The sequence below is a fragment of the Heterocephalus glaber genome, unplaced genomic scaffold (genome assembly GCF_053883595.1).
Source record: "Heterocephalus glaber isolate CG9 unplaced genomic scaffold, H.glaber_assembly_v1.0 deba00001600, whole genome shotgun sequence".
Taxonomy (NCBI): Eukaryota; Metazoa; Chordata; class Mammalia; order Rodentia; family Bathyergidae; genus Heterocephalus; species Heterocephalus glaber.
Window position 1 is genome coordinate 6,122,596 of NW_028258372.1, and position 23,759 is coordinate 6,146,354.

The 23,759-nt window shown below is 45.8% G+C and overlaps 1 protein-coding gene across 3 annotated transcripts in view; it reads left to right on the forward strand.

Moving 5' to 3' along the window:
• The window catches only part of Kif26b (kinesin family member 26B), a 548,528-nt gene that overhangs the window by 447,040 nt on the left and 77,729 nt on the right, over positions 1–23,759 (forward strand). For all 3 annotated transcript variants that reach the window (XM_087194066.1, XM_021265513.2, XM_004853491.3), the window contains 4 exons: positions 9,417–9,623; positions 14,135–14,228; positions 15,484–15,746; positions 18,012–18,195. In XM_087194066.1, the coding sequence (XP_087050192.1) occupies positions 9,417–9,623; positions 14,135–14,228; positions 15,484–15,746; positions 18,012–18,195 (748 nt within the window). The remainder of the gene's footprint in view (positions 1–9,416; positions 9,624–14,134; positions 14,229–15,483; positions 15,747–18,011; positions 18,196–23,759) is intronic.

A 23,759-nucleotide genomic window follows, 5' to 3' on the forward strand; every position in this document is an offset into this window, starting at 1 on the left:
TATAGGTTCTATGCAGGTCTCATCCATACATGCTACTGCTGGGAACAAAATTTCCTTATGGGAGATACACACATGTATTAGAACTTAGGAACCGGCATAGACACTGTTCTGATAAGACTGTTTCACAAAGAGAGTGGAAGGAAGGGATGCATGCCAGAAAGATATATATACACCTAATGATGAGTCTGGGCTGGTTGTCGCCCTTTTTATTTTAGATAGCTAGATTGTTTATTATGTTGCTTAGCCAAATTCCATGGTGGAGCTGGTAGCTGCTATTTGTAGACTGACACCTGACTGGGCTACTTGACTTATTTCAGAGTTCTGGGTTTTATTTATCTAGGTCAAAGGCCAGATGCAGTGGGATATTGAAATTCCTAGCACCAGGAAGAACCTGGCAATAAGGTACACAAGACAGTAAATCAAGGGTCGTGTTAGTGACCTGAAGTTCTCTTATTTATCATAAATTGGGCTGCAGAAAAGCAAAAACAAGTTTCCTTTGGTCCTGTTGTTTTCCAAGCCAAACTGCAGCCCTTGGTGACAGACAATTCAGCATTAGCAGATGCAGCATTTCTTGAGCGGTTGCTGTGTAACAACAGATCTGTTATTTAGCCCTTCAGTTGTAACACATGAGCGAGCTTTAGTGGGAAATGGGCCCTTTATTAACAATAAGTGCCCTAAATCCAAACTGAGAACATCTGAAAGAATTCTAAATTAAGGAGTACCTACTGCTGTTTCAAAAATTACTTCTGTGCTATTTTATCTCTTGAATCAATGTTTTCTCTTCCTAACCACAATAGTTTTTCTACCCAATGTTCAAGAAAAAAAATAGCTGATTGTCGCTTGTCTAGTGTGTACCAAAAATCGAGCAAAAGAGAATATGGGTGGAAGTTGGGAGACCTCAGTTTAACCTTGGATGACCTTGGGCAAACATTGAATCTGCCCCTGCTTTATGGACAGAAGACAGTTTAGAATGAATCTAGTGACTGCGTCTCCTGAAGCCCCAGGTCAAGGTGGTTAAATGGCAGGAGGAGAGCAGTGAACATTTGTTAGATTCCTGAGGAAATGGGCTCCTAAGGCCCCTCGACTCCTTGTAGTTTTGGGTTAGATGTGATAGTGGCTATTATTGATCAAGGACTCACTTTGTGCCAAGTGCTTAGTGTGATGATTTGCTTAACAGTCATGGGAAATTTTCAGGAAACTCATAGAAGCCAGTAGTACTATGGCACCATTTTTTTTTTCTTTTGGTACCGGGGATCAAACTCAGGACCTTGTGCTTCCAAGGCAGGCGTGGTGCCACTGAACTAAATCCCCGACCCTATAGCACCAATTTTTGCAGAGAGAAATGTCTTTATTGCCTGGTCAACTGGCAAGGAGGCCAGGATCTGTAAGCTCAGACCCGCCTCTCCAGCTGGTTGGTAGCAGGAGAATTCATAGCAAGGCAGAGGGGGAAAGCTGCTTGTCCATGGATGGTGAGAAAGGGGGTCTTTCATTCATGTGTGAAAGGTCAGCACGGCTTCTCACAGAGCTATGGCTTTCTTTTCAAGGTAGTTGTATTCTTGGGGGCAGGAGGAGGGAGCAAGGGGTGTTTTGAGTTTGTGACATTGGAAGGTAATTGACCAGAGGAGCTGGCCGCTCCATACATGTCCATCCTTGAACAGCCAATTCCAAACTGTCCTTGGGTTGACTCTGGAGACTCTTCCAGAAGGACAACTTAGGAACTTTGTTTCTGAAGAAATTTATGCTTAGTAAGGTCTAGACCTTAGCCAATTTCAAAAGGGGCTACTGTCTCTATTTTATAGAAACTGTGTTTAATAATAACATGTTCATGGTCACACAGCTACCAAGAGCCAGGATCTGTCTAACTGCGTGATCTTTCTTGCAGCCTCAGGACTCATCATAAAGTAATAATAGCTAATATTAATGAGCATTCGCTGTGTCGCAGGCACTGTTGAAAGATATGTGACAGCCTTTTTCTCCCTTAATCATCATTTTAACCCTGCTAGGTCAGTGCTCTTATTATGAGCAGGTTATAGATGCAGCACAGAGGGAATCAAATCACTTGTCCACAGAAACACACCAGTGAAAGGTTCTGCCTGAACTCAGACCCAGGAGCCGGTCTCAGAGCCTGTGCCCCAATGTCTCAGGCCATACTCCATGTAAGTCACAGCTGGGAGGCTATGACAGCGAATGTCACTGCCATTGGAGTGGGTGGACCAGGGACCTCAGACTCCCACACCCGCCTTCACCTCAGACCTGAGGATGCCTGTCTGTGGCTATGTCTTTACACCAGCTCATACATTTAAAATAAGTTCCTTAACAGAATGAGGTGCTTTCTAAATAGGCCACTGTCAGAGTTTAGTCCTATGTGACAGACTAGCCCAGAAATGTGACTGACTGCATCCTTACAGCCTGGCCACCTCCCTCCCGAGCCTGCTAATTGGTCTGAGGGACCCTGCTCCCCAAGGCTGCCCAGCCATTAGCGAAAGGGCTTTCTCTCTGGGTTTCTCACTCCCTCCCTCCAGCACTGCAGTCCCTTGCTGGGTTTGCCTGGTGACAGATGCACATTGATGAAGAGCTTCCGGGAATTTTCTAACCCCCTCCGCTCCCCGAAGCGCTATTGAGTGCGTCTCATTATCGGGCTCCACTTTCTGGTCTTGCACATGCTTCCCTCACACTTAGCCCTGTTGTGCCACCGCTTGTCACCTTTCCCAGCCCGCCTTTTAATAAGGTAAATCTTCCCTCTCCGATGCCATGGCTGCTCATTATTTGCAGTCTGGCACCACACGAGCGCACCTACTGGCACCTCTGAGAAGGCAGCCGCCCTGGTGCAGGGACAGGCCCCACCCCGCCCCTTCCACTCCTGAGTGCTTGAGCTCGGCCGGCCTGCAACCCAAGCCCTGGGACGCTCACGGCCAGAGGAGGAAATCCAGGCCAGCACCAGGCAGTTGGCTTGGGCACATCACGAGTCCTTCAAACCTCCATCTCTTTAGCCTCAAAGCAGGGAGATGGTCATAGGAATTCTATTCCTTACTAGAGCTGCTACGGGGGAACCAAGTGGAAATTAGATAAATTAGAGGAAGTCCTCTGTATATTGTAAGATTTGTACAACTAGTAAAGAAGTAAGGCCATAGTGCTGATAGTCAACTGACTGATTTTGTCAGTACTGAGCAGACACTGCTCCCAAATAGGCCCAGAGTGCACCTCTGTCTCCCATAGTTCTCCCTCACATCCTCCAAACTTGTCCTGTGGCTCTGGACTTTGCCCCTTGATTTTTTAATATACCATGTAGGATTATTACTGTGTTTTGTACAAAGAAACTTAATTAGATTTTGTTCTGTAACTAAACTGTGCTTAAAACCTCTGGGGTCCCCTCAGGTGTGGATTTGTAATTCTCTAATGGTAACTATGGTGTCATGGAACAAGGGCTTTCTAAGATATATTTAAAACCTCCTTCTAAATTTAGGGATTACAGCCCTCTTGGTTCTGCCCTATATTTCCTGGTAATGGAGTTATTTGAGACTTCCAAGATCATGACTTCTGTGGACTCCTAAAAAAACTTCTGGGCCATTTCAGTCATGTGAAATCACAAATATCATCCTTCAGGAAAAGTAATTTCACATCACTTACAGAAATTTTACCAGGAAAGTATTTAAACTTCCTCCTTTTATAAAACCTGTTTTAAATTTGCTTCAGCGTCATTGCCTGCCTCTCCGATCACATTAAGCAGCACTTTGGGTAAATGGAAAGGGGAAGGGAAAATCTTATTTATGAAGTTCGATGTGCCAGTAGCAGGTTAGCTATACAGTTTTACGTTGTATTGTTTAAAGAGGAAGGGATTCTTTAAATAGTGGCTGGAAAATTGCACCCCTAACCTTGCAGTGAGTTTTTAGAAACTGGTACTTCATCCAAATCTTTTATGATACATTTGTCCGGCTGTCGCAGCATAGAACAATGTGGAGGGTTGCCAGATTTCTCGGTAGATCTGAGACGAGTGTGTTGAGAAAATATTGAAAAGTGTACACTGCTTAGCATTCCTGTATCTCTGATCATCTCACTTAGAATGCCTGGGATGTTCCTGAGGTGACTAATGTACCATAGGTGGACAGACCACGTCTAACACCTTGCCTGCTCAAGAAAGAAAAGTAGGGGCCGGGGATTTAGCTCGGTCACATCGCGCCTGCCTGGCAAGCACAAGGTTCTGAGTTCAATCCCCAGTACCAAAAAAAACGAAAAGTAGGGATGAAATACCACGTTTAGCTTGTATATGCTTAGATCAAATTTGCGTGGATTTCTCACCTTCACAAAAAATGGAAGCAGGTCATATATCCTTTCAATTCAACGGAAGGAAGGAGGAAAATAGTTTGGTTTTTGTTTGTCTTGTTTATGCCTATGTGTGTTTAATTTTGTTTTAATTTTTAATATTAAATCTTGGAGAAGGTTTCTGCTGCTGTTGGTTTGATGCAGAAGTCCATCGTGCCAGCTGACTTGAAGATAGTAGTCCCTCCCGGCCCCTCTCCATCTCACCTTTCTTCCTCTCTTCCTTAGAGTAATATAATTATCCCTTGTTATCAATTGATTAGTTCTAGGACCTCCCACAAATGCAAAAATCCACAGCCAGTCAAGTCCCTTATATAAAATGGTGCAGCATTTGCATATAACCCATGCACACCCTCCTGTACACTTTGAAATAATCTCTCAATGAATTATAATACTTAATACAATGAAAAGGCTATGTAAATAATTATTATACTGTATTGTTTAGGGAATAATGATAAGAAAAAAATCAGTATATTTTAAGTATAGACAATTTTTTCCCCAAACATTTTCAATCCACACTTGGTTGAATTTGTGGATGCAGAACCTGTGGATACGGAGGCTGACTGTACTGCTTTGTGCCTGTAGGCTGCTACACGGCCTACTTTTATCTTGTGTCTTCACATCTCTCCCTCAAGGGAGATGGAACAGCAGGTCCATCTTAGGGATCATGATGCCAAGGCCCACGCTTAGAGGCCCACACAGTGATGCAGTGGTAGCGACACCTGGGTGAGATTCTAGGGCTGGCTCCTGGTCCACTATGGTAGCCATCACACCTGCAGCTGTAAAGGGGGAGATCCCATCCAAAAAATATGGGAAAGGCTCCCTGATCTGTCCCAAGGACAGTGTGGCCCTGCTTTTCACCCTCCACCTCCTCTCCTCAGGTGGAGCCTGGCACCTCCAACTCACTCTTTCTTCCACACTGGCTTGCTCCCGTGTGAGGCAGAGACACAGCAGGGTCAGGATTTCTGCAGCCTGTGTCCACCATGGGAATTCCAGCATCCCCCCCCCCCGCCCCCTGACCACTTGTCTCTCTGGGAGAGAACCAGGATCCTGGGCTGGAGTTAGTTGCTAGCTGGCTCTTCAGTCCATCTATGCTGTCTCTCCTGTCCCAAGGCCCCTTTGCTTTTAGAATCCCATCTGACAGTCTTGCTTTGCCCCCTCACCACCATTCTTACATTCTTAGGAGGGTTTTCACCAACCTATCCTATCCCCTCTGATTTACCTTAGAGAACAGTTTCCAGGCGTGCTATAGGAACTTCAGAACAGATGTGGAAGACTTCAGGAAAGAAAATTCCAATACTGCTGAGATGGAGACAAAAATGATCCCAAGGGGTATTTCTGGCTACGCTGATCCATCTGCATCTTGACAAGTTTCTACTGAACTGATTCTTAAAAATCAGAATAAAGGAAGTTAAAATTTAAAAATGTAAAGGAAGTAAAAGATGCTAGTGGTTAATTTAACTCTGTGGCCTGTAACCTTGTGGAAGAAAAAGCAAACTATTATTGAGCCTTGACTGTGGCCAAGACACAGACAGAGGACCTGACTGTGGGTGTCACCAGGGGACTCAACAGAGATCCACATGAGAGTGATTGACCCGGCCCTCCCTTTCTCCAGGACCTTGTCATCCTGTGTGGCCTTTGATTGGTGTGGATCCTTCAAATGGGCAAATTGCCTGAAGCCCTCCTGAATCTTATAGTTGAACAAAAGCCTTCGACTCAACAGCTTCTGGGTAGAGAAACAGGCAGGGAAGAGCCTTGCTAGGTGTGTACCGTGTGGGATGCTACATGGCTGGGGACAGACAGGAAGGTCTGCCTGCCTCCATCATGAGTAGCAGCAGCACTGAGTGATTATGGGCCCACTTCTCATTAGCCTCCAATAAAGCTGGGTGGCAGCCAGCAACTGTCTCCGTATCGATGGAGTCTTTGTGCCATTGAGGAGCGAGGCTTTGCCTGGCTTAGTGTCTCACAGTCCCTTTCTCCCTCCCTCTCACGATGCCATCCAGAAGGTGGAGCTGAAATGATTAATGAGCAGGACATAAAGACAACTGCTGCCCAGAGCAACAGCTGTCTCGCACCAGCCACTGCGTAATTAGACAAATGAGGCAAAATGGGGTCCCTACCAGCAGGGACTTTAATGCAGAAGTGCCAGTGTCTGCTGGTGTGAATCAGGGAGTCAGCGCCCCCACGTGGACGGTTCCTTAGCTTCCTGCCTCCCATTCCCCCAGGTCTACCCTTGGCTTTGACATAGTGACTCTCCCAGACCGGACCCAGAGAGCTAAGAAGACTGTGCCATGTTAACATGTTAACGACTGCCCAGACCCTTTAAGCAGAGCAGCAGGGAGGGGCAGGGTTGAAGTAGCTGTTGCCAAGAACCTAACAGTGTTTGTAACAAAAAACAGTGTTTGTAACTCCTGGCAAGAAGTCTGAGGGACTTCCTTGATCATAAGTGGTATCTCCTAAGCTCTTTAATTACCGAGGATTAAGCAGGAAGTGGAGTGCTGGACTAAAGGAATAATGACACAAAGGAGGTGAAGCAGAAAAACCCAATTTCCTTCCTTGAAGGAGGGAAAATACCTCCATTTATTTAAGTGAATTGCGAAGAAAAGAGTGGAGTGTGGCATTTCCCCCAGCTCCAAGTTCAATGAATCTTAGAAGAACTGAGCATCTCCTTGGCCAATCTGCAGAAAACCAACCTCAGGTCTGGTGCTTCATTAAGATGCAGGAGCGGTCCACTCCCGCTAATGGCTCACTAATTTCACCTCTTCCTGCTTCTCTTCCTGGCTCAGCTCATGTTTTACATTCAGCACCTCAAGTCACCCAGGAATGGCATGCGAAATTGTGAAAGAGAAAGGCAGTGGGCCATGCGGTTCCATCAGTTCTGCCTGGTGTCGCTTCATTCTTGACCTGTGCCGTGCCCTGGTTGGGGCAAGGAGAGTCACTTAGACAGAGGCTAGAGGCCCCAGCCACCTCCCCAAAGTGGCAGTGTGAATACCTGCTCATATCCCACCTCCTGGGTAACTGGGGCAAATCTATAGAAAAGAATGCAACTGAAAACAGACGACAGAGTCACATTGAACAAGAAATGAAGGTAAATGTATTATGCAGTGTACAGTGGCTGTGAGATTCCACATTTTACTAGGAGGAGGGAGTTCTGAAACCTTATCATGAACACCACTGTTGGAAAATGATAAGGTATCAGTGGCTAGAGGGCTAGAAGTAAAGGGAAGAGAAGTAAAGGGAAGGAAGCAAAACAAGAATTGAGCACCCACTGTGTGCTGTACTGCATTCAGCACCTCATATCCTCATATGCTGATTTTCTGAATTCTCCCAACAGTCCCCTAAGACAGTCATTGTTATTCCTGTTGTACAGATGGGAAAACTGAAGTTGCAAGAAGTTTAACTGTTAACTGTGTGAAGCAGCAGTTGGGATAATGGGAAAAGTGTGGGGTTTGGAGGTGGATCAGAGCCCACCCTTACCACCTACCAGTTCACTGATCCAGGACAAGTTGTGTAACATCTGTTTCCTGCTCTGTAAAACCTGGACAAGTGTGCCTACACACTGGATTAATGGGAGGATAAAATGAAATAATGTAGATAATAGCACAGTTCTGGCACACAATGGACCCTCAGAACAAGGCAGGAATCAGTCCATGACCTCACAGTGGGAGTACCAGTATTTGCACTCGGAGAAGCCAGCCTCCTCCTGCCTTGGGCACCTTCTGCTGTGACACCTGACCTCCAGGTCCACACTGGAGGAATCACCTTATATGCACAGGCACAGCCGGCCACACTGCTGCATCTCCAGTGAGCCTGATGACCACAGATTCTTTATGTTTCAGCCTTGTGCACTGCAAATGAGTCACTGTGGCTTGGCAGACAGAGCTGAGGTCCGCAAGAGGACGATCTCACTTCATCATGCACAGTGTATAGTATTCTCTGAACGTCACTGTATGTTTGAGATATTTCATTTAAAAATTCATAACAACCCCTTTCCCAAAATTTGCATGATGGAGATTTCATCAAGCCTGACAACTGATTAGGCAGAGAGGTCAAGCTTTTAAGAATAATCCTTCTGGATACCTTCACAATTTGTCTAATTATTCCTGAAATTATGTTTCTGCATCTGCACGACCCGCTACCCTATGCATTATGTGTCTTTGCACCACTCGGGCCTAGCACAGAGCTGCCTCATAGTAGGCACTCAAGGAAGTCCCCCATCCCTTGTTGGACTGACCTGGTGACAAAGAGCTGGTAGGAGAACAAATGTTATCCACTTCTCAGGACTGGAGCCTCCAGACCTACGTGTGGCTTCACCTTGATTTCTGCTCGCTGTAGGACTCTGAGGCAGGCTGGGTATTTCCTTGAGCACCAGGCTTAGCCATGGGGCTGGGCTGAGCCGGTCACAAGTGCCGGAGATGTTCTCGTTCAGTGGCTCAGAAGGTGGGTTAAAGGGCACTGCCTTCTGTTTCCCACAGAGATGCGCTTTCATTCCCTGAAATGACAACTTCTCTGGGCCCACTTAATGGCATCCCAAATAACATGTTGCAAGCCAATCTTTTATCACTGTTGCCCCTTGGAATGCATTTCAAATGCTGCCCATTAAAAACAGGCCATTTCACAGGCCTTTAATGATGACACTAATAAGTGTGGATTTTTGTCTCCCAGAGTCCTGATGAGCCGAGAAGGGGAGTAAATTATGGAGCTAACTTTTATGTGCATGGTTTATTGATCTGTGAGTTTCAAGGGGACTGCGCCAGCCCCTATAGCTTGACAGTCCGGATTAGCTTTTCATCTATGTAATTGGACCACCAGGGCACAGTTAATTTTTAATTTATATTAATAGAAAGACAAAGAACATGATGTACCACCTCTGTATTAAAGTAATGGACATATCAAAATATTCTACCTGGTAATTATGAATAAATCATCTTTCTCCAGCAATGATTTAGGTTGCTAATTCATGGAGATTTTCATCATAATGTATCACAAGAAGGTTCAATGCTGCTGTGAATATTTATATCACCTGTCTATATGAGAGTCCTCCATCATCACGTGTCCAGCTATCCTAATCCATCTTGTTTCCCATCTTTGCTTACCAGGTCAAAGTCATGCTTCGAATTTGTTCCACTTTGGCTCGTGATACCTCAGAATCCAGCTCTTTCTTAAAGGTGGACCCACGGAAGAAGCAGATCACCTTGTATGACCCCCTGACTTGTGGAGGTCAAAATGCCTTTCAGAAAAGAAGTAACCAGGTTCCTCCTAAGATGTTTGCCTTTGATGCAGTTTTTCCACAGGATGCTTCTCAGGTGGGTATAATCCCCCTCTCCAGCTCAGGCAGTGTTGACAAAAGAGAGTTTGCCTATTCTCTAGGACCTGTGAGCTGTTGTCTTTTGGAGCCCTGTGGTGGGTGAACCCTTCCACCCTCATCTTGAGCTCCATTGAATAGTCCAGTCCTTCTGAGCTCCTGGGATCATACCTTGGGCAAGTTCATTCTGCTGGGATATCAATAAAATATCTGCCTGGGGAGAAGGAAGAACAAGCCAGTCAGTGAGCGACACACAGAAGCAAGAGGATAACAGGCAGGATTAGAAGTTATGGGCACAGCTATATCAAGGTGCTAGTCATGGGTCCCTTAGAACTCTACTCCTGCCTGCGCTTCTGGTTGTAGGCATTTTAGAAAGTGAAAATGTTTCAGGGAGCTGGATTAAAATCAGCCAGTGTCCTAGGGCTGTGTATAAATCCACTGGGACTGAGGGCAGGTCTGTAATCCTTGTAAGGAACCGGAGTGCTAGACAAGGAAACTGAGGCTAGAATGCAACCTGTGGCCTGGATCAGTGGGATAGTGGGAAATAAAAGAGGCTTGGATATATATCTTATATACCTGTTATATAAATATGTATCAGTTAGCTGTTGCTGCTTTATATACCACCTTCAAATTCAGTGCTTAAAACAGTAGGCATTTATTATTGCTCTTGGGTCAGCCAAGCCATTCTAGCTTGGCTCTGTGATAAGCTGTGGGTTGCCTAGGCATCTCTGAGGATCTCAGCTGGATGCTGTCACATGTTTGGAGTTTGGTTGGCTTTAAGCTGATCTTGAATGACATTGGCAAGGTCAACTGGTATCTCTTGCAGGCTGGCTTGGACTTGCTTGTATGGCAGTGCCCAGGATTTAAGCATGCATATCCCTTGAGGCCTAGGCCCACCACTTGTGCAGCATCACTTCTGCATTCTATTCACTCAGATTGGAGGAGTAGGGAAGAGAGTCCTTTTGATTGGATGAGCGGCAAAGTCACATTGCCAGAAACATGTACACAAAGCAGGGTGGAAAACGGGACATTTTTGCTAATCTACTACCAATATAATTTGGGGATTACTTGGAGGTCCATGTGTCAAGATTTTTGGACCACAGGCAGCCAAAAAAATTGCATACCAGAGCTTCAACAACTGAGGTCCTCTACTGTGGCACAAAATAAGGCCTGCTCCTTCAGGGGCCTAAGGGTTGGGGAGGTGGCACAAGTAGAGGACTGATTAGTTGCAGAAATTACTGAATAACGCAGGGCTGGGGGGGTAGCTCAGTGGCAGAGCATGTACTTATCATATACAAGGCCCTGGGTTTGATCCCTAGCACCAAGAGTAAACAGACATAGATATAGATAACCCAGGGTCTAGGTGTGCAGGGTCCTGCTTTGCCTGCTTTGTGGTATCATATATGTTCCTTTCTGATAAATGTCTAGTACTCCCACAATTTATACAAAGCTCATCTTAGGATGTGTGGTTATAAATATCCTATAGCTGAACCTGAGAACAGCAGTGCCAGTAGTTACCATTTGTGGCCTGTTAATTTCTTCCATGTTGCATCTGACTATAGAACTTAATAATGTTCGTTCTCATGGGTTCCCATATTATACCATAGCGCATATTATAGGCTCCATTCATTAAGAAGTTGAGCATGTGGTTTCCCCAAGAGTTGAACCAGAAGAAGACAAAGTACTCTATGAATAGGTTCTATGGTTTCTCTGCTCATTTCAGTTTTTGTGTTGTACTACCCAATGGGCTCAGCAGTGTAAACCTGACATTGAGTCTAATAAATAGCCTACAAAGAATTTAATTAACACAGTTAAAACTTTAGAAGCAAATCTTGGTAAGTTGTGAGAACTCCAAAGCAAATCCTAAATTAAGCATGGACTATTAATGAGCTTTAGATTTATTCTAGAAAAAGGAGCCATTTTTATTGCTAGTCTTTGTTTACATTTTGCACTTGGTTCCTGAGCTCAGTGTGCTCACCATTACTGTCTCACTCCTTTCAAAATGTTTTAATTTGCTCACCTGTCTAATATTCTAACTTACGCTTCTGTATAAATTTGCAATTTTCAAGAAGTTTCATAAAATTCACCCAGGAGACTGTTTCTAAAAGTCTATAGGGAAGGAAGTCTTCTCTCTTGTCATATGACAGAGAGGGGAACTGAGACACAAAGAGTTAAGTCACTTGCTCATGGTCCCTCTCTGAGCAGAAGTCCTTCCTGGATCTCTCAGTAACCTTTCTGCATCCTCCTTAATACAGTGTATCTTTGACCTCCTGTGTTTTGTGCACTATTTTCTAGCAGTGTATCCTTGAGCAAGTCACTCAACCTCTCTGGGCCTCAGTGTCCTCATCTGTCCCATGAGGACATGGCCAAAAGTTACCTCATTGGGTTGTTGTGACTCACAGAGTGGACATACAAGAGGTTCCTAGCACAGAGCCAGGAACATAGCAAATACTCAATAAATGTTAGTTATTTTATTATTATGTCATCAGTGCTGATATTAATATCAAGCTCCTGGGCATGGCCCACTCAGCTCCACGGGGTGAGACCCTTGGAGCCTCCACCCTTTGAGCAGAGTGGGTCTCGCTCTCAGGTCCTCATCTGTGGAGCAGCAGCCGCCACCATGGTCCCCAGGCAGGGACGAACTGTGCTTTCTCCCAGTTCAGCTTCCCAAAGCTACACAATGATTAGAACAGTCCTTTCTACTCCCTGCCCTTCTGAGCCACCCTACGGCCCTTAAGTGGCCTCAGAAGTGACTAGCTGTGTACTTTGGGGACAAACTGCTGCTGGGTCTGCCTAAGGCAGGGGTAGTGGGGAGTACTCAAGCCTGTGGGTGAGCATGGGCTCCTGGAAGACTTGCACTGCCCAGGAAGACTGTTCGGTTCTCCAGGACCCCAGGGAGAGGCAGCAAGTGGCTTCCAGGGGCCCTTCCAGCTCTCAGAAAACACCAATGAACAGAACACTGATCACTCTTCCTGATGGGTAGACAGGCAGGGACTCCTCAAGAGTCTACTCCTATGTCCCCTGTCCTCTGACCTGTATGCACGTGTCTCAGTGATGGCAGTGTGGCCCATACATAACCAGCATTCTCCCTGGTGACATCAGACTCTAATATTTTCCTCTCTGTGTGACTCAAGGTGGACTTCCGGTCCAAAGAAGCCATTTCATGGGTTCATTGGCCCATTCCATATCCCTGCTTTGCAGAGGAGCCTCTGGAAAATTCCATCAAGATTCTTCAGCCACTGTTTTGGGGCTTCATGCTGTCCTTGCCTCAGTCCTGGGGGTTGTGAAAGATCCTGTGGTCCCCAGAGCAGCCTTGTCCTGCCACTACATTGGTCCAGAAGGAGCCCCTGGCAGAGCTGCTGAGACGACCACCCCAGAACAATGGATGATTGTTGGGAGTGTGGTTTTTTAATTTCAGTTTGGGAGAGAAAATTGATTTCCAAATACTTAGGTTCATTGTGCTGCGGAAACCTACAGCTGAATAACTACATTCACGGCTAAGGCTGGCAATTCCGGATCCCCGCCGGGAGGCCCATTGCTCTGAGGGCCACGGAGGCCCAGTGTCTGCATGGCTCTCAATGCTTCCCTGGGCTCCACCCTGAGACAGAAATGAGGGTGAAAGGACACAGAATAATTTTGTCCTCCTGCTGCTGTGAAAGTCTCAGATGCTAACCAGGGAGACATTTCCCAGATCTCCCAGTCTGCTCCACTAAATTCACTGAATCCCTGTTGTTTGCAGAGCTCTATATTACTGGGTGACGGGGGGAATACAAAGTGTCCTCCACAGCCTGTGGTTCCTGTCTAGGGTTCGATAACCAGGTTGGGGGTGAGACCCACACAGGCTAAAGAACACCCTTTAATGGGCACATACGGGCAAGTGGTGGTTGAGAATGTGTATGCTGAGTAAATGTGTGGAGAAGGAGAGAAAAGGCTAATGTGTGAATTGGAAAAGAAGAGACCAGGAGAAAAAGCAGACAGACATCTCAAAGCTCCTGCTTATATTAGAGCTATGGCGTTTCTCAAGGTCTCTGTCCTAAAGTAGCATGTCACCTTTAATGCCTCTGCTAAGTCTGGGCCGTTTCATAGACTCCTGTGTGAGTGGGAGTGCATGTGTGAGTGTGTGTGTGTGTGTGAAAGGAGGCTCTGATTAGCAGAGTGCAAGTAGACAGTAGCGATGCCTTATGCAAGAGCCCAGCACAGCAGAGGAGGAAAGGGAATGAGGGCCGTGAAAGCACCCTATTCTCCCACCATAGCCTGCGTCTGCCTGGTCTGTGGATACAGCTAAGGGCACCATGGATTTGCAGAAGGGACACTCGCAGTTAATGTGTGCAAGGCTTGCAAGGGGCAGAAGGTCCCTGAGGGTTCAGAGCTCCAGGGCAGCGGCTGACCCATGTGGGAATGTGGGGACCTGAGAACCCTAAGCCACTACAAGGCAGGCTCACTTGGGCATCGTTAGTGATGCCTCAGCTGAATGATCCACTCACCACTCACGTCTCCTCTTGTGTCTGGCAGGCTGAAGTGTGCGCTGGGACCGTGGCAGAGGTGATCCAGTCTGTGGTCAACGGAGCGGATGGCTGTGTGTTCTGTTTTGGCCATGCCAAGCTGGGTTAGTGAGAGCTGTATTTCTTCATACTGCTCTTTGGCTTCCCCATGTCCCCATCATGCTTCTGTACCAGCCCCAGAGCCCCCAGATGAGAGGAAGGGCTAAGTTTCTCTCAGATGCTGAACTGCACAATTATAAACACCCTAGGCTGCTTGTTGTAAGTGGCCACCCATCCATGTAGGACAGACTTCAAGTACAAGAGAGGAATAAGGGAGTAGCAAGGTTGTTCTAAGTAAGGAACAACCAATTCCAGATCTGGGAAATGTCACTTGGTCCAGGTCAGGCTTGAGCACAGAAAGCAACCAGGAAAATGTACATTTCCTGAGCAGGGGCTGTTTGGGAAGCAGATGGGGCCACCTGTCTCCCTCCCAAGAGGATCTGGGTTGGCAATGAAGCCAAAGGAAAAGCAAGAGGAGCAACCTCCAGACTAAGCCCAGCACCACGCAAGGACCTGCCTGGGGAAAGCAGACGAAGCCGTCCTTACTTCCCAGTGGCATCCATCCAACCGCTGTCACAAATCCTCCTGTGCCAAAGCAGCTGGGAAAGGAGGCAGCAAGATGCCCTGCAAGGGTTTGAAGGAAACCCTCCTACCGCCCTTCTGCTGACCTGTGGCTGTCTGTCTGCTCTCCAGCTTTCTTTATGTGCCTGATAAGCTAGTACTGTAATTTGGAAAAGTGTCCCCCAGTAGAGACTGCACCAAAGGTCTTGCAGGGGATGCAGAGGCCAGCTCTCAGGCAGGACAGAACGTCCACTGCAGCTCTCTGTCTCTTCCCTCTCCCCCACCTTTGCCTTCTCTTCTTGATCTCAGATCAAAGCAGTGATTCAAGTTTTAATGGAATTTGCTTGTGCTATAAAAATATACACAGCATTTAACTTGAGAAAGGATATAAAGTGTGAGTATGTGGATTTAATATGTGGGGTGGCTGTAAAACGCACAGTAATTGTGATGAAAAGTCCCTGCCTTCCCACTCTATGTAAAACAGCCGTAGACACAGGGTAGCCTGGATTTCATCTTGCCATTTGTTTGGGCTCTCACATTCTGTGCTGTAGCCATTTCATCGCTAGCACTAGGAAAGGTTTTATTTTTTTATCATTGTCAACCACTTCTTGTTTTTCTTTCTCCTTTTCTTCACTCCTTTTCTTACCTTTGGCCCACTTCTCTATGCCTTTCTCCTGCATCTTTGGCATCTGTTTTTCTGACTGCATAAAATGATGTCTGGACCGTCCAACCTCTCTCTGCTCTTCCCTTGTTGTCCAGGAAAATCGTATACCATGATTGGGAAGGATGATTCCATGCAGAACCTGGGCATCATTCCCTGCGCCATCTCTTGGCTCTTCAAACTGATCAATGAACGGAAAGAAAAGACCGGGGCCCGTTTCTCAGTCCGGATCTCAGCCGTGGAGGTGTGGGGGAAAGAAGAGAACCTGCGGGACCTGCTGTCTGAGGTGGCCACGGGCAGCCTGCAGGATGGCCAGTCCCCAGGCGTGTACCTCTGTGAAGACCCCATCTGTGGCACACAGGTGACTCTTCTGCACGCTTGGCTTGCCCAGGGGTGGCTCATCCCTACCTTGGAGGCTGAGGCCGCAGAGCCCATGAGTCACTCACCATGCAAACTGGGAGGCTTATAGTGTTTACTTTAAAGTGGACTGGAACTTTATGCCCTGCAGCTGTGGGGCCATCTGCTCGCCCAACCTAAATATTTGTACCTGGAATCTAATTGACAATGAGCAGGAACCACAATTGTCATAGCATTTGAGAAGAAACTGAACTCACTTTTTTTTATGCCCCTTCTCCCCTCCTCCCAAAAAGGTACAATCTTTCTTTTGTTTAACAACAAACCAAAATATTTACTGCTCTGGACAAATAACTGCAGCCATTACTTGGGCTGTTTATGGCTCTGTAAACTGTGTTTCTGGCACTGGTTCACAACCGAATTAACAGTGCTGTAGGAAAAACTAATAACCACTTTCTAATTAGAACCATGATATAATTACTGGAGCTGTGGAAGCCAAAAGAAGCTCCAGTTTGCTTTTTCAGGTTGTCATGCCTGTTGTGAGAGTCTTTCCCTTGTTCTTTGACAGTAGATGCGGATTGACTTGGCAGGCCCCTGGTTGACAGCCAAAACAAGCAATCCTCCCAGCAGCCTGCAGTAGGTGTTATTTTCTAGTTTTACTGGAGGCATCCTTTTTTGAGCTAGGTGTTCAGATTGATAAGTCCCTGCCCCATCCCCACTGGGGTCATCTGGTTAGGTGAGGATGTCACTATCATATAGACCCACCCAATCTGACCATGCCTAGCCTCTGGGTAAAATACCCTATGCTCCCATTTCCCTTTCAAATCCTCTTTAGCCTGTTTCAGGGTTATCTGGAGGATGTGCTAAAACAACGGCCACTGATCACTGCCTCACCCCTCCCCAGGGGTTTCTGGTTCAGCAGTAGGTCTTGGTTACAGCCCCCAAATTTGCATTTCTAACAAGCTCTCATGTGATGCCACTGCTAGTCCAGGGATCGGATCACACTTTGAGAACCACTGTTCCAAAGCATAAAATGTACTCAGATGACATCCACACAGCCCCTGTCATGGAAGTAGTACCCTGCCCCACCACCGTTCACATGTGAGTTAACTCTGATGAGTCCATGAACAAAGTTCCACTTAGATGAAGGATCTGGCTAGCGGAAGATGGAGAAAAAGATGAAAAGATCAGCATCCTCATTGTTTCAGTTCTTCTTGTTGAAAAACATTTTAAAATTATTTGATTTACATTCTAAATACAAAACCATGCACACAACACAATCTGTCCTTGAAGTTTGAGGATTTGGATGGTCTTGGGCTCCAAATATTGGCTCTTATAGCTCAAAACTATAGGTAGAAAGTCAGACTAGAAATTTGTTAGAATTTGTACCAACCCTAAGGCATACTGCAGATTAGTTCTCTGAACAAATCATGTTTCTTTTCTCCCACAAGCCGGAGTGCCGGCCAAATTCTGGTAATATGATTGTTTCAATTCAGGCGTACTGTAATTGCTAAGGATTCTCGTAAGACTTAAGACTTGGAGCCCACTGTACTTTCTCTAATAAATTATTGAGTATGCCATGAATAGGAATCCTGGAACTGAAGGCAAAAATAGCTATCTTTTAAACACAGATGAGATTTTCAAGTATCTTGGATATTTCAGTGTGCCTTTTACATGGAAAAGATGATTTTGTTCATAACTGTGCTAGTAAATGTAGTCTCAAATTAGCTTTAAATTAAATAACTGAAGAATTAGGAGTCAAGTGAAAGCTAACCAACTTTTTAAAAAAACTTCTTTGCGACACCAGTGCTGCTGGGTCTAAAACCACATTTTGCAACCTACTTTCCTTCAAACAATCTAAACTCTGAGGTTGAGATACAGTCCCATCCCTGGTGTTTTCTGGGCTAAACGGATCGCACAAGAGGTCGGTTCTCCATCCTCTGCAGAGATAAGGATGGGCCATCTGCTCCCATTGATCACTCAATACAACCATTTGCTTTTCACACCTGCTATTTACACATTCTACCATAAAATAGGTACAAACAGGTTGCATCCATTAAGTGTGCTCAGTATTAATTTTCAGAGATGAACTAATTAAGCTGAGAGTTCCATATGACCTGGTCCCAGAAGGACTTCTGGCCCTAGTGGGGCACAGGGCTTTACTGTGCAAAATGAATAGCCAGCTGAATCAAGCTTTTAACACCCTGGCGTGAGGGACAGATAAGCCCCCCCACCCCATCCTGCAGCCTCAGCTCCTGGCTTTCTCTTTCAGCTTCAGAACCAGAGCGAGCTGCGGGCTCCCACTGCAGAGAAGGCTGCCTTTTTCCTGGACGCTGCCATTGCCTCTCGTAGGAGCAACCAGCAGGACTGCGACGAAGATGACCACCGCAACTCCCACATGCTCTTCACACTGCACATCTACCAGTACCGGATGGAGAAGACTGGGAAAGGCGGAAGTAAGTCAGTCCATCCCACGCATGCATGCACCCCCACCTAGGGTAGCTGTGACCTTTTCTCAAGAGAGTACAATTCATCAGCATGGAGTTCAGTGCTTTGTAATTTTAGATAATTGTAGAGTCTGAGCTGAAGTTCACTTTTGAATTGTCCAAGGGCAAAAGGTTTGCTTTGCTAAGGATAATTTACAAACACACTTGCCTCGGGCATGTGGAAGAATAGACTTACAAAAATGAACCAACTGCTGAATATCTTTCTGTTCACAAACCCTGAAGGTGCTCATCAAGAAAGACCAACATTCAGCCATCACAACACCCTGGAAATATGCCATGTATCATCAGCCTGAGTCCACTCTGTGGCCTCAACACAGTTTGCGAGTTTGTAAGTCAGACTTTGGAGTCAGGTGCCAACTGCCTCCCCCAAGTGGCTCCCGTCAGAGAAGTGACACTGTGGGCAAGCTGCACTCCCGGCCCCAGCGCTGTGGATCAGTCTCCCCTTGGCTGTCTTGTCAAAGCTGGCCCTGGCCTTGGTACAGTTCTCCATCCTTGTTTGTCAGTAGTGAGTACACCCAGCCAATTCCAGTACCAGTACTAATGGAGCGGTGCTAGGGATCTGGGATCATGGGGAGTATGTTCTGCTGTCCTCACTCAGCTTTCTACAGTGAGTTGTGGGCCGAAGTTGGGCTGGGCTGGGGGGCGAAGAAGGGTTTTCTCCGTGTCTCTTAAATCCACCTCTGTAGGCTTTCAGAGCCCAGGCGGCTGGCCCCCTGAATGATCCTCCCAGGGACAGTGGGTGCCAGAAAAGGAAACGAAAAACTGTAAGTTAGGAGAATACCCTTGGCCTAGAAATTATACATCCAATTAACTAAGGCAAATGCAATCAACTAACTTATTCCAGATGCATCCTGGAAATAAGACATCCACCTGGGATCTGTGAATAGGCCCCCTACTTTCTCCCTAAGCCTTCTTGTTGTCCAGAAGACTTGAAAGCCAGGACTCGTAGAGATAGCTCTTCAGGGCTTCTGTTGCCCCCAAGTGGAAGCCCACCATCTCAGCACCTTGTTGACCCATGTCCTGCTGTTGTTCCTACTCCTTAGTTGATTTTTAAACCCTGGTTCATGGAGGTATAATTTATGAGTTTTGGCAAGTCTACACAATTGTGTGACCACCACTACTGCCAGAATACAGAACAAGGCAAAGTTCCCTCTCACCCTTTGTAGTCAGTCACTTCTCTCACCGCTAACCCTGGTGACCAGTGACTTGTTTTCTGCCATTTTGCCTTTATCCAGAATATCATATGAATGGAATCATGGGATCCATTATGTGGCCTTTTGTGCCTGGCTTTTTTCATTCACCACAATGAATTTGAGAGTCATCGAGTTGGCTGTGTCTGTCAATCATTCACTCATCTTCTGTGGTGCTGCTTCTTTACTTTTGACTGGCCTTAGACACTGCTCCTTCTTGCGTCCCCAGGAAGGAATAAAAATATCTCCACACAGGGCTGGAGGGCTGCTCACCAAGGCTGCCCTTTATAGTGCTGAGAATCAGCTTTGCGCTACCAATGTCTCCCCACTTGTAATCTGTTGGACACCCAGGGGAGATGCACCCTCTTTAGCAGAAGACCAGGTGTCTCTTGGGAGCCCACGTTGGTGAGATGGTTTGACTGGGGACAAGCAGAATATGTGGCATGGGAAGCTTTCCAGGAAGATTAGTTCTCAAACAAGAGTTCACACCCTGTAGAGCACTTTCATTTACAACAACATTTTATAGAAGCAAACAAGGGATTAGGAGAAGGACAAGAAGATCCAGACCTTGGAAGTCCACAGCAGATTTGTATGCATATTTCTCCTGAGGATCTGGAAGCTGGCTCTAAATCCTGCCCCCACTGTTTAATTCTGGTTAATGTCTTAGCAGAGTGAATGTAAGAGTCTGAAAAATGTTTATTTTATTCTTTTAAGGAGTTGTCAGTAATAATTATCATCATAGCCTGCAGTGAATTCTCCTACTTTCAGCAAAGGGTAACTCATAAAAGACCCAAATCTTGAGCCAAATGGCTCCCAAATGGCACTGAGCAGAAAAACTCAGAGTGGGACAATCTCCTCCTTCTTAGAGGTGGCAGACCAAACTGAGAACAACTCTTGTTTTCAGATTTTCATTTTTATTTCTTGGTTCTGCTTTTACTTTGGAATCTGAAAGCAGAGAAATCATGAAGAGAAGGAAGCAAAGTACTTCAACACAAGAGCTTGAAATTCAGCTTCCACAAAAGTTTAAGTGAGGAAGTTTCCTAAACCCAGCGATATACCTCCTACTTCATGAAGCTCGAGCACTTATTAAATATTTAACATTAAACTCATCTTCCCATTTTTAAGTTGTGAAGGAGAAATGCTTTCAAATAATAAATTCAGGTTAAAGGAAAAGGTAGATACCACTAATGGATTCTACAACCTCTTTTAAAGGTGCTCTCTAATGTTTTAGTAGATGAGAATAGAGAAAGGTAAGTGTCTAGGCTACTCAGAATACCCCTAGGAGAATCCAGGGGACCCTTCCAACCTGCTGGAGCACCTGGCTTCTCGAGGGGAGGGATCCAAGCCAGAAAAGGCACAGCCTCCCAGCTCACAGACTGTTTGACTTTGGGGAATTTATATGTTTCAAATATAATGAGACAATGTGGAGTGTTGTTTAAAATGGAACTTTTGCTTACTTATATACAAGTAATCCTGCAGACTTGGCAGCCGGAACTCAATTAAGGGAAAGTTTATTAATTAGTCACTCTTCAGGGAAGCAGGAAACAGAGCTAGCTGCTGTTCCCCAACTGTTGGAAGCTTAAATGATGGATTCACAGGTCTCTGCTGCAAAAACTAAATATGCCGAGTATATGTGCACCCGAGTTGCACACCCATACACGCATTTTATACACACACACATGCATACGGCTGAACAGACGAATGTGTGAAACGTTTCTGGTCAAGACAGAAAAGAACATTCTTTGTTTATGTTATCACTCCTTTTGCAGATAGCACTAGGTTAAGCTTAAAAGAGCTCCGCAGTTTCCAGTGTTTTTGAAACATTAATAGGGCTGATTCTTTACCCATCATAGATGCCTTCCCCTGCTAAATCTGTAATGAACTGAAAGCTGCCTTGGAAACTCCAGCACTGGAGAAGAGACTCCCAATGACAAGAGAGCTGCTCCTCGTAATGGGGGGTGTATTAAACATTTCAAGTGAGATACCATAGTACTGTGATACTCAAGAGCAGTGATGTCAAGGAAACAGAAGTGATGATAAAGATGGTCTTTAAAAGCGTCACACTGAGTCATCGAAGTTTGCAAGCAGCTATTGCCCAGAGTCCACAATGACCAGGTCTCTGGTTTATTCATTCACCTCATTGACTCCAGGGGAGGCAGTGCAGGCTGGGCTGGCTGTGTGTGGACACACAAATGAGTGTACAAGCTCTTGGTTTGCATCTGTGTCTGCACACAGCTGCTTACAAGCCTGATCAGACTGTCTCCTTAATCTCAGTTTTCTCTTGACAATGAACCAGCTTCATTATATGTCATAGAATGAATCAAATAAGCCATGAGCCACTGAGGGCTGCTTGTCTGATATGATTCTAAAGATCCATTATTTGGATGGCAGGTATGAGGAAAGGGATCTAGGAAAGAACTTGGCTCTGAGCTTGGTCAGAGCTGGGTCCCTACCTTCCCTACCCCAGACAATGAGTATGTCCAATGTCTCTGGTTTCCCTCCTGATCAATAATGAGGTGACTGTCTGGTACTTTCAGATTTTTATGATATGGTTTTCGAAAACTTGGCCAGGAGACCAAACAGCCTGGCCTGGACCTCCCATTGTACCCCACATCTATGACAGCAGTTCCCAATCTTTGTCTGAAGCCCCCTGCCCTGCCCTGACCCTGACTCCTGCAGATAGGCCACTTCTTGATTCCTAAGAAGATAGAGGGAACCTGGTGTCCTTCCTCAGCTGCTCATCTTTTAGCTCCAAATATCCTTGTCTCTGTGCCTTGATTTCCCCCTACTCCTTTCCCATCAGTCTGCTTCTCTTCTCCCCTTACCTTCCTTCTCCTGTTCTCATTTGCCTCCTCTGGGACCTCACCAGTTGGCGCTCCTACAGTTGTCTTTCAAGCTTCTATTTTATCTCTCCTGCCTGCCTCCGAAGTCAGGGCTACCTCAACTTGGGAGGAAGAGAGGGACAGAGGGGAAAGAAGAGGAAAGAAACAACAGTCAGATGGGCCCCACTCCATCTCCTCCGTGAGCTGCCCACTCCGTGGAGCCTCTCAGATTCCCCACCCCTGTTATATCTTTCTCCTCTGAGTCCTATAGCAGCCTGGGGGATGTTATGCTTTTGCCTGACTTTGCTTTATATTTTCATCATCCATTATCCTGTGAGAGCCCCATTAGACTTCACAGTCCTGGGGGACAGAGGTCCCTGATATTCATTTTTGGTCTCCACGGCGCCAGCACATCAGGGCTCAGCACCCATGCATTCAATGCAACAGGACATGTGCTGTGTTCTATTATCGCTTGTTCAGGAAAAGCAAGGCCACCCAGTTTCCTTTTATGTAAGCAGATGGTTTAATAAGCCCTCTTATACCAGGAAATCAGGATCACTGAAAAACTTATTAAAGATGAAAATCTTATAAAATGATACATGCATGTCAGAAAGATTGTGACTTAAACAGCTATGTAGGTTTTCATCAGCCTCACCACTGAGGGCTATGGCTTTCTTTTGGAGATGAGCTTCCAACCTAAAGTTCTGACTTTTAGGAACCATGCTCATGTGTCTAGTCTAGGTTTCACTTTAAATTTCTTCAAGGTGATTTAAAAACTTAAGCTACTTGTGTAGCCAGTGCATATAGACTTTTTCTAATTTCTTATAATTTTTTCCACTTGGTTATTTCTCATACACACCTAATTCAATGCCATTTTCAAATTCATTTTTGAATTACAGCTTTCAAAAGCATTGGGTTTAGTTTTACTAGAAGCATTAACCCTATTTGCAAAATCATATTATTGATTTACATGGTATTTATTATATTTCACTTATAATAAGTACACACAGCATAAACAGGTTTAGGAGGATACACAGCTGACCCATCGATAAGTAGTTCATTTATTGACCAGGCATGCTTAGACCAACCAGACAACAGCCAGCCCTAGCCACGAGCATTCATTGTGCTGTGGCATCTGTCAGTGGGTGTCACGCAGGTGAATGAGAGCTTGGCACCTGCCTAGGCAGTGAGACAGTGGTTCTCCAATTTTGCAGCACATTAGAGTCACCTCGAGAACTTTCCAGGAATCCCAGTGCCCGTGCTGCACTCTAGCCCAATTAAATTAGAAAGCTTGGGAATGGAAGATTGGAAATGCCAGACACAGGTATTTCTTTAAAGGTCCCAAGGCATTCATTCCAGTGTGGTGCAGAGTTTGGAAAGCACGTGAATAAGACAAGATGAGCTGAAAGAACTGTGTGCAGGTAGCTTTGGACAGTTCACTTAACATCTCTGAACCTTGGTTTTCTCATCTATAAAATGGGGCTAATTCCTGCATTTCAGG